Raw genomic sequence first — 11,706 nt, 5'->3', positions numbered from 1 at the left:
AAAGTGCTGGGATTAGAGGTGTCAGCCACCACACGCAGCCAGAACTTTTTTTTTTAAAAAAACATAAATCAGATCATTTAATTTTCCTGATTAGTACTCTGCAATGCATTCTCAATGCACTTAAAATTAGACCTACACTTTCTCATTACCTGTGAAGTCCTACGTCCTGCGTCTTCTGCCTCCTGCTTCCTTATCTACCTAATTTTCTGCCTGCTCCCACTACCTCATCTCTTTCTAGCCAAACTGGACTTGTTTATGTTGCTAGGACACACTAAACTTATTCCTGCCTCAGTGACTTTGGCGTGCTATTCCCTCTTCTTGGAATGTTCTTTCTCTGATCTTTAATCCCCACTTTTTACATTTTATTCGGGTCTCAGTCCACATGCTATCTCCTGAGAGAGGGACTCCCTGGTTAACCTACTTCGTATTGTTCTCTTCTCCCATCACTGCCCATCACATTATCCTATTTTATTTTCTTTATAGCACTTAGCACTAACTGAACTTAATGAATTTATTTATATATCTCTTATTCAATATACTAAAATGTAAATTCCATGAGGGCGAGCACCTTGACCAGTTTGTTCACCATTGTGACTTTGTTGCTAATAGCCATGCTTGGTATGGCTAGAAGCTGAATATTCACTGAGTGAGCAAATAACTGAATGAATGAAAAAGAAAAGACAGCTTGAATATACCTTAGATGATAAGGCTTGTAAGCTAGTGTTCTGTAATTCAGAGGCAATAGAGTAGACATGGACTCTAGACTGATGGGATTATATCTGTTCTGTAAGTGAGGTAGTCAAACAGGTGAATGTTAGAGTTACAGTTTAGGGCAGTTCTTGGAAAGTCTCTGTAGAAGAGAAATCTTTATTGAGATTTTATTTATATTATGCTTTTTAATCAACTAAAAGATATGAAGGACCAATATGTAGAGCCAGCCAGAAAGACACACTAAGTTCACAGCTACGTGAACTTGGTTTCTAACAGTGAGAAATATATCTCTTACAGTTATAATTTAGGTCCCTGGGTTTCATAATGACATTTATCACATTCATAACTTAGGAAATCAAGATCTTACATGTTGGAAGAGCAGTTTTACTTTGCATTATCAAATTTTTTATTTCATTTTAGTACTGTTTGCATATCCTAAGTATAGTCGGCCAGATAGTGATGATGCGTAGTTTGCACCTTTTCTGAGTAACTAGGGAAAACTTGGTTCAGTAAAGATAGAACTCATAGTTACAGGTAATGTACAAAATAGACACTGTTACCTGGTAATCCTTGATTGAATATAGTTTTTCATAATTGCTACTTTCTTACTTCAGGAAAAAAAAAAGGTACACATATACATGTGCTCTAAATCTGATTGTACTACTTACAAATACTGGACGAGGGAAAGCCAACAAATCATTCTGGGCCCTGTGTCCCTGGCCCATCCTAAAAAGGGAGATTAGACTCTATATTTATTTATGGCCCTTTCAACTCTGATAGTCTATAATGCCAGAGCCAAAACTAATCTCAGTATCATTGTAATGGCTTTGTTTTCCGAAAACTGAAAACCGGATTTTACATCACAATGAATACTGATTTATAGGGACTCAGTGAGCATGCTACTAAGAGACTGTATCCAAAACTTTTTCATTTGTGTCGTTTTTCTAAATTCATGGAAAAATCACATTTCCCAGTTTATGCAGGTGTACATTTCTTTAATAGAAATAAATTTAATTCTACCTGGGTTATTGTAGCATTATTTAGATCAAAATTGCTTTGAAATTCTTACTATATATCCATAACAAATGTGACTACAAATCAGGAAAATAGAGAAACATTTCTTACAGATTAAGATACGAGCACATGGAACAAAAGGTTTCCAATTTGATGTGATTTTATAGGTTATGGCAAAGTTCCCATTTCACAGACATGTTTTCCTGCTGGCCCAAGTTCCATTATTAGAAATTTATTTTCTTGATTTACTATTTTAGGAAAATGCAAAGTGGGTGTCAAACACAAGCAGCTATATGAACTTAGAATAATAATTTATATAGAGCCTTACAGTTCCATGAGGTAATAAGAACATATTAAAACCTCACAGTTCCATGAGGAAATAAGAAGATCCTTTATAGCAAATCTACAGATGAGAAAGTCAAGACTCATCAAGATGAACTGACTTGTTCAGAGTTATCTAGGTAGTAGGTGGTAGGAACAGCACTAACAACCCGGGTTGCAGGGATGGGGCCTTTGAAGACAGACAGACCTGAATTCAAATTTTGATTCTGTTTGATTGCTGTATCCTATGAAGCAATTACTTAACCTCTCTGAGGATTTTTTTTAATCTGTAAAAATCAAGAATAGGAATATCATGTAAATAATAGAGGAGCAATAATGTATATTATAGCACTCAGTGTTAATAGTGCATGGTAATGATCCTTTTGTTTTTATTACTCTATGTATTGTTAATCTTACAGCTAGGTTGCATAGGAGAGAAGGAATAGGAATACAAAGATGATATAAAGGTAGGTACCATTTTCCTTTGTGAGTCTTGTATTTCAGGCTCTAATTTTTTTATTTTATTCTAGTTCATATTTTTCTGTGACTCTGCACAATCTATCCCCCTACCACAAATACCCTTATTCATCTCTTGACTCTCTGACCAATGTCTACACAGCTTCCAAGTGCTAACTAGAGTCATTTCCTCTTTAAAACTTTTTTTGATGCCATAGGTTGTTCCCATGGCATTCACGTAAAACTCATATTCATTTAGCAGTATTTCCTAAATGTCTCTTGCGGTGCTAGGGAATTCTGCTAGGGCTACATGAGGTCACTTTAGAGAATTGACCCTATTTTTGCTTGTTTGCATCTGTTAGTAATTCTGAGGCTTTTGAATTTTATAGATATTTAACATTCAATAAATGAAGACTAACAAAAAGTTGCCAATTTTTCTTTTTTAAGTAAAAACATAGTAAATAATTGCCACAATTCTTTTACAAAAGAAAGGGTATTTTGATGCCAAAATACATAATCTCAAGATTAAAAAAAATAATAAATTAGGCTTTGTGGAAAACTTCATAGAGGGGGTCTGCATAAATCAGGGAACAGGCATTGGGGAATCCATTGGCTTACATATATTTTTGCCCCAGTTTGATAGTTCTTAGATGCTATTTCTTATTCAACTGTGCATTTCTAGTGTAGCGCCCAATGTCTTATAGGAAGTATTCAATTAATATTTATGAGTAAGGAAGTGAATCTGCCTCTGAGCAAATACCTCTGAGCCCTATGGTAATGCCTACGGCATAAAACACCTATGAGAGAACACCAGCAGTGGTAAGAGAGTGGTGGAGGTGTGTGTATATGCAAGTTTATGCATGTGAACTGATATAATTTACTTTAACAGTTTGCCAGGCACCAACCATTCTGATTTTACACAGAAATATTAGCAAGACTGTCCTCTAGAGGAACAGGAGAGGAGGCAGGGGCAGGATGTAAGATATTGAGGCATATCTTATGTGTACTATAAAAATACTTCATGTGACATCTGAAATGGATTAAGATTATAGTGAGTATAGTGACTGTAAATAGATAACATTCATTGGGTACGTATCACGTGCCAGGCACTGTTCTAAGTTCTTTGCATTCATTTGTTTATTTAATCATTACAGCAACGTATTGAGATAGACTCACCTTCTATTCCCTTGTACAGGTGAGAAAGCTGAAGCTTGCAGAAGTTAAATGACTTGCCCAGGGTCACACAGTTAGCCAGGGGTAGAGGTAAGTTGCTTTTAGAGCTCATCAAGACTCTGAGGTCCCTTTCTAGCCACATATTTCTGTGATGAACCTAGTTTTATATGACTTGGTTTTCATTTTTAAAATCAGAAAATTCAAATGTTTTTTCTTAGCTATGATTTTAAAGTCGTCAGGGAACTCAGTTTTTCTACTTATTAATAAAAACTATGTGACCATAAGCAAGTTCCATAACCTCTTTGAACTTCAATTTCCACATCTCTAAAATAGAGATGAAAGCCCTTTTCTGTGTTTTTGGAAGGATTAAATGGATAGCGTATGTAAAACAGCTAGCAAAGGGTCTGGATTATGAAGAGGCTTAAATAAATGTTAATTCACCATTGGGCCTAGTAACATAAAATGGCATTTTCAAATTAAACTCATATCAAATATTAGTAATAGGATGAGAGCAAAGAGATCATCACTCTGGTGGATAAAGGTGCCTGTATTTACAGAATTCCTTAGAGAACAACGAGGATTATCTTTGCTGCAGCCCTCATTTTAATTAAGAGCATAGAGATCAGATATTTCAGCATAGGAAGAAGCTTATATTTGATTTACACCACAGATGCCCATTTTCAGCATCCAAACATTCCATTCTTTGGCTGAAGATATAAAGAGCTACTTCAGCAAACTTGAGCAAAATAAATGGAAAATGCTTAATCATTTAAAAAGATATACCAAAGAATGGAAAGATCAAAGCATGCACATACACCAGTGAGGAAGGCTAACTGGCAGGAAGTCCCTTCCTTTTTGAAAGGCTGACAAATGATTTCAGTTAGACAGGCAGGGTATAAAACCAAAACAATCCATCTCTGTCATCCTTTACACACAAGCACATATAGAAATTAAGCACACATATGTACATATAATCTCATTTTTGATAAAAGTATTATTCATGGAGAAAATTAAGTTGTAGAACAACGTGTAAAATACAAACTTATTTTGTAGAAATAATGTCACATCCCACATATACCTGAGAATACATTTGTATATGTTTCCAGGAACATGGAGAACGTATAAGGCTTATGTCACGTTGTCACTTTGGGTACCCCAGGACAGGTCACCCTGGAGGGAGTTTGGGGAAAATTTTTGTTCCTTGATCATCTTTGTATTCCTTTGCCAAATGTAATGACCAGTGAAAAATAAAAGTGTTTTAAATTTACATTTCTTACTATTCATTTGCTTATTCATTCATTAACTTATTCATCATCCAAGCTTTATTGAATCCTTCCTAATGACCATTTAAGTAAATTATATTGGTCTTCTCTGAAAGCTGTCTGTCCTTTTCCGAGGAGTGCTGGCTAAATTTCCCTTTACTTGTAGGATTAGCAATGGGTGTGCTCTGTCCTAGAATCCTGCCCTGTGACCCTTTGGAATTAATAGGCTATATTAAATTCGAACCATTAGAAGTTAACTTCACTCCTTTCCTTTTCACTTATAGTTATTGAACTATTGAAGGTTCATTAGCTCTCCACTTCCATTGAATTGTGGATAACTATCAATGGGAAAAACATGGAATTTCAAGCCAAAAGACAGAATTTCTGTCCTGAATTCCACTAACCAAATATATAATATTGGCATGCTACTTCCTTCCTTTTGAACCTCAGCACTCTCTCTTCTCAATAATAATACCTATCTTATAGTATGGCTGTAGAGCTTAAATGAGATCAGATATAGAGTCTTAATAAGCAGCAAAGTGATGTACAATTATATCTTACTATTTATTCACAAAGAATTTGTGACTTTGGTTCCTATCAGAGGACAATGACACATTTACAATGCACTTGAGGCAAAACTACAGTAAGTTTAAAAAACTTACAATAAGGGACTACAATAAGGGACTCAGAAGCTTTAGTTAGTATCCAACATACCACCTGACATGTTAGGCAAATATGATTTCTTTCTGGTAATGAGAGGGAATCCAATTAACCAACAGGCATATCTGACCTGGTGTAGTCGTCGTCAATAAGCATGTGCTTTGGAATTGGTGAGTACCTTCCTGGAGAGATGGGTGGCAGGGAGGTTTTATATTCTAAAGTGCCATTGTTGCCAGAGAGTAGATGGTTTTCCATTGGTGGAGAATAAGCTAAGAGGAGGAGGAAAAAGAGAAAAGAAACCTGTTATGTGGACGATTCAATGTGTCATGCTATACTTCAGAAAATGAATTAAAAACAGAAAGGCTTTGCTGCATGCCAAGGATTTTCTTGTCCTTCAAGAGGAGGGGTTGCTGTTTGTTTGCATTTAATATATACAAGCACATGGTAATATTTAGGATGGGAAAGACTTAATAATCGTTAAGTCTGCAATGCCAGTTAGTATAATTAGGTGAAGAGAAGAACTGGAAAAGAGATCCAGCATACATATTTTCAGAACAATGATTAATTTTCTATTGAAATAAAATGTTAGCTTTCTAACTGCAGAGCTCACATTCTTTTCACATAATTAATATCCAATTATTCAGAGCAAAAGCCTCCTAAGCAGCAGGTTCTCTTATGAGACTTTCTCCCAAAATATACACTATCCCCCTCCCACAAAGGCCAAGAACTCTGGCCTTTCTTTTTCATTCCTGCTTCCTAAGGTATCTATCTCCCTTTTAGGCCTGAAGACCCTCCTAACTGGGTGTCTTACTCCTTTCTCTCTCCTCAAATCCATTTTATTTATTGAGATGAGGTAAAACCTCCTGAAATTCAGCATGATCACATTATTCTCTTACTTAAATGTTCTCCATTGTCATTATGTATTAATACAGTATAAACTCTCCCCTTTGCCATTCTTGCTAAAAACAATCAATTTTAATATCCCTCCCAAAACATATCCTATTGTCGTCAGTCTGTGCTTCCTGACATCTGTACCTTTGTTCCACTGTACCATCTACCTATAATTTGTGTCTCCTACCTACCCCATCTCAGATATTGAAATCTCATTCTGAAGATGCAACTGAAATGCCCTCCTATGCATAAAGATTTTTCTGATGTTCCAAATACAGATAATATATCTCTTTTCTTTGAGTTCTCAAATAACATTTATTTTTACCTCTCCCATGGCATATACATACCTCTTATTATGCCAAATATTAATATTGCTTCTATTTATATCTCTGCATCAGCCTTCCTCCCAAGAAGGGTCTTTAAAGGCCATGATTCTGTCTTCTCGCATCCCACATATTACCTTACAATGTGTCTTGTACATATTGAAATTACTCAATACATATTTCTTAGGTTGACTAGACAGTTTGGTTCTCTCCCTTTTCTCTCTTTGACATTGACCTTATATGCCCTGCATGAAGTGGCTCACAGACTATCAAGGCTGATTTTGCTACATACTTCCAGTTTGAAAAATTCTGACACTTAAACTCTTTCATATTCTTAGATAAAGCTGAAAGATAATATATCTCCATTTACTGCCAGCTTGAAAACATACATATTCTGGAGATAAGTTGTTTAGAATCATCATTAAGAAAAGCAATAGCTAATGCAATGGGCAGAAAACAAAATTATTCAGCACTTAACATTTCTCTCAAGAGAAACATGTAAATCTGAGAAGAGTTAAACAGTTTGTTTGAGACCATAGTACTAATTAATGGCTGGCCTTGCAGACGTTCCAAGTTCCCTGTCTCACAAACAGACTCTCAACATTTCAGAATGAGCAACCTTACTACTGTTGACACAACTGTCCCTTACATTTACATAACAAAGTAAATTGCTTCTAAATCTAGTCTTTAAAGACAGAAACTTGGATAAGGTTTGTGTTGACCTATTAAGAACAGGAGAACACATGAGACTTAAGCAACAGTGGACTTTTTGAAGACCCCAGCATAGTGTCTCATTAGTCATTAGTTGTTGCCCCAGAAGCCCCCACTTCCAGCTCACCTCTATTGCCATAGTGACTGATAATTTCCTCCAGCTTTCTTGCTAATATAACAAATGCAACAAAAGTAAAAGGTGTGACAATGGCGATTGAGGGTCATGATTTCACGATTCAAGTGCAAGATTCCCCTTTTCAGAAAGAAGCACAGAGCTACCTCTGGTCTATTTTGCCAGTCTCTCTTTTCTAATCTACTACTACAGAGATCTGAAGTAGGAAGAAAGAATATGATGGCATGAGAGTATCATGCTTTAGGAGCTCGAGAAATAGCCTTTTAAAATGTGTCATGCATACACCACTGTAATCACACTATCCTCAATATTAAGCCTGTCCATAATGGTGGGCCTGCCAACTCATTAGGATATCCCACCTTCAAAACACTAGGTCAGGGCCTGCAAGGCAACGTAGGAGTGGAGTTTAGGATACTCCCTCTGAAGTATTTTCAGAAGCTAACCAAGAGGGAAGGTACAAGGAGAACACTTTGTCAATAGTTTTATAGAATTCCAGTTCTGCAAGTCTGGCATGCTGTTTGAAGATGACACTGGTACTTACAGTGAGTAATATCAGGTGGACCATAAGGATCAGTCATATAAATGGTAGTGGGTTTGCCAACTTTTAAATAAACCACCTCTGATGTGTTCTTCAATATTGCTACTGCCTCTTCATGTGTTACTTCTTCTAAACTGTAGTTGTTTACCTGAAAAGAGGGGAAAAATCAATATTAGAGTTAAATTTATGCAATTGAAGAAAAATATTTAAGCAAGAAGAATCCTGGAATTCTAAATTGTGATAATTACTGTCTAGTATCTATATCATACTTTGACAGAACAGATGAATTAATTGTATTAGTCAAAGCAGATAAGTACAATCATTGATGATATAAAACAAAGTTACTTCTGCCTTTTTTTAAATAAGGAAGTGATAAACCATAATGGAATTCAGAATAGTATTTGTGGAAAGCAAAATAAGGAGTCAAATGCCTTTTTTGTTATGCTATAGCTTCTGTGATACAAAAGTAATACATATTCATGGAAGAAAACTTTAAAAAAGAAAATAAAAATCATTCCCCATCTCCCTACTTAGATATATTTCTTTAAACAATTTTGAGCTTATTATACACATTGTTTTGGAGCCTGCCTTTTAAACCTAGAGTGATTAGTTGTTTGTAGCAGCAGCAATGTGCTTTAACAACATGACTTTTGTTTTCTGCAGAGCATTATGTTGCATGACTACAGAAAAATGATCGAACCAGTTTCTTACTAGTGCATGATTAGTTTGCCTCTAATTTTTCACAACTATAAATAATATTGCAGTAAACCTTTTTCTATATTTGTGTACAACTCTGATAATTTCTAAAATATAGCTTTATCAATACTAGTGGAACTACTGGACCAAACTATATGAACATTATCAGGGCTTTTGATACCTAGTCTGAAAGTACCTCTCCCTCTGGAAAGACGAACTGGTTTACCTTCATACCAGCACTATGTGAGAGCCCGCATTTCCCTATAGCTTCACCAAACCTCGATTTTTTTCACTTTAAAATTGTTCTTATCAAAATGTCATTTAATATGAGTCTATTTGGAACACAGGTCTTTTCAGATGAGCAAGTTCAAGGGTGCTCTATGGTCATCGCTTGAACAGAAATGCCTCTTTCTTTATTACACTGAAAAGCCTGTGATGCAAATGCAATTCTGACTGCATGGCAGTGGCATTACTGTGCATCTCTGCAGCGCTTCTCTGAAATGATTTTAAGAAAATCTCTCTAAAAAGACTTTGACTTTGAGGAAATCAGAATAAACATCCGTTCAGGAAGTGTTTCAAATACCTAGGTTATCCTTATCGGGCTACTATTTAAAAAAATAAATTTTATTGTGCATATTTCAGGTTCACAGCATGATGTTATGTCACACATACAGGTAATAAAATGGTACTATAGTGAAGCAAATTAACATATCCATCATCACAGTTACTTTTTTGTGTGACAAGAACAGCTAAATCTACTTATTTAACAAAACTTCTAATATAAGACAATTTATTAACTATAGTCTTTATGTTGCACGTAAGACTTCTAGACTTGTCCATCCTACATATCTGCCACTTTTTATCCTTTCACCTGTATCTCCCCATTTCCCACCTCCCGCCATAACCACTGTTTCTTCCTCTATCTCTGTATATTTGATTTTTTTTTTTTTTAAGGATTCCACATATAAGTGAGATCATGCGATATTGTTCCTTCTATTCTGGCTTACTTCATTTAGCATAATGTCCTCCAAGTCTATTCATGTGTTGTGATAAATGACAGAATCTATCTTCTAAGGCTGAATATCTCATTGTGTATATATAACACATTTTCTTTACCTTTTCATCCACTTACACGTAGGTTGTTGCCTTCTCTTGGCTATTGTAAATAATGCTGCATTGAATATTGGAGTGCAGATATCTTTACAAGGTGGTGATTTCATCTTCTTTGGGTATATAACAAGATGAGAGATTGCCGAATCACATGGTAAATCTATTTCTAATTTATTTAGAAGCCTGCATACTGCTTTCCATAAGGGCGAAACCAGTCTACATCCCAATCAATAGTGCACAAGTGCTCCCTTTTCTCCACATCCTCACCAACATCTGTTATCTCTCATCTGTTTGATCATAGCTATCCTAGCAGCTGTAAAGTGATATCTCATGGCAGTTTACATTTGCATTGCCTTGATGATTACTGATATTAAGCACCTTTTCGTATACCTGCTGGACATTTTTGCATCTTCTTTGGAGAAATATCTATTCATGTCCTTTGTCTATTTTTAAAATTCTGTTAATTATTTTTTTACTATTCAGTTGTTTCAGTTCTTTATAAATTTGGCTTATTATCTCATCATTAGATATATGGTTTGCAATTGTTTCCCAATTTGTTTCATTTGGTTAATTGTTTCTTCTGCTTTGCAGAAGATTTTGAGTTTAACGTAGTCCTATTTATGTTTGCTTTTGTAGCCTCAGCTTTTAATGTGATATCCAAAACAACATTGCCAATGCCAAGGTCAAGGAAGCTTTCCTCCTACATTCTTTTCTAGGAATTTTATGGTAGGTTTTACATTTAGGTGTTTTAGCCAAATTGAGCTGATTTTTGTGCATAGCTAAATTAGAGTCCAATTTCATTCTTTTGCATGTGGTGATTCCATTTTCCCAGTATCATTCATTGAAGAGACTAGCCTTTCTTCATTATGCTTTCTTATTTTCTTTGTCAAAAATTAGTTAACCATATATGTCTGGATTGATTTGGCTACTATTTCTTTAATAACATAATTGTTTAATTGCTTTCTGCTGACGTGATGTAGAATTAAAATAAATGTGCCAAAAGTATTGGATTGTACCCCTATATTGCATATTATCTATACTATCTAATTAGCAGTTTAGCTATACTATACTTTGCAGCACTACTATTCATCATCTTTATTATTTTGTTCTATGTTGCCGTATAAGTTCCACGTGCTAGTTAATCCTTGGTGGTGTAGCCCAGGTTAGGGAACATGGAACTGGAGAGAACTGAACCTGACTGGCATGTCTGAATGCTGGCTGTAAGTTCTCCATTAAGCCGTAAGCTTCTCGAGCACCTCTCACATTTCTCTTCTAGATAAGAAACATTCTCTTCTTTTTTCATTTTCAGTGCCTGGCATTTGTTTATTCACTAATCAAATGTTTACAGCATACCTGTTATGTGTTGGACTCTGTGCCAGATATTAGACATATGATAAATAATAAAAACGATAATGTATAATTGTAGCAAACACTTATATAGCTCATGTTACATACCAGGCACTATTTTAAAGTATTTTATATATATTAAAACAATTGAACCTTCACAACAACTTATGAGGTAGGTATTAGAATTATTTTACAGATGAGAAAAGCATGTCTCCAAGAGGTTTAGAAACTTGCCCAAAGTCATTGATCTGGTAAGTGGCATAGGCAGAATTCAAAGCTAGACAACTTGGCTCCAGAAACCATACTGTTAACCGCTCAGCTATACTACTTCTTCCAGGTAGACAAGATCCCTACATTTAC

The 11,706-nt window shown here is 35.4% G+C and overlaps 1 protein-coding gene across 28 annotated transcripts in view; it reads right to left on the bottom strand.

The window, feature by feature from the left end:
• DLG2 (discs large MAGUK scaffold protein 2) overlaps window positions 1-11,706 on the bottom strand; it is a 1,831,252-nt gene that overhangs the window by 478,705 nt on the left and 1,340,841 nt on the right. For all 28 annotated transcript variants that reach the window (XM_037744434.1, XM_037744428.1, XM_017544957.2 and 25 more), the window contains 2 exons: window positions 8,197-8,341; window positions 5,728-5,866 (listed from right to left, as the gene is read on the bottom strand). In XM_037744434.1, coding sequence (XP_037600362.1) covers window positions 5,728-5,866; window positions 8,197-8,341 — 284 coding nt within the window. The remainder of the gene's footprint in view (window positions 1-5,727; window positions 5,867-8,196; window positions 8,342-11,706) is intronic.

This window comes from Cebus imitator, unplaced genomic scaffold (assembly GCF_001604975.1).
Source record: "Cebus imitator isolate Cc_AM_T3 unplaced genomic scaffold, Cebus_imitator-1.0 Scaffold174, whole genome shotgun sequence".
Lineage (NCBI taxonomy): Eukaryota > Metazoa > Chordata > Mammalia > Primates > Cebidae > Cebus > Cebus imitator.
This window is presented reverse-complemented; position numbering and strand designations above follow the sequence as displayed.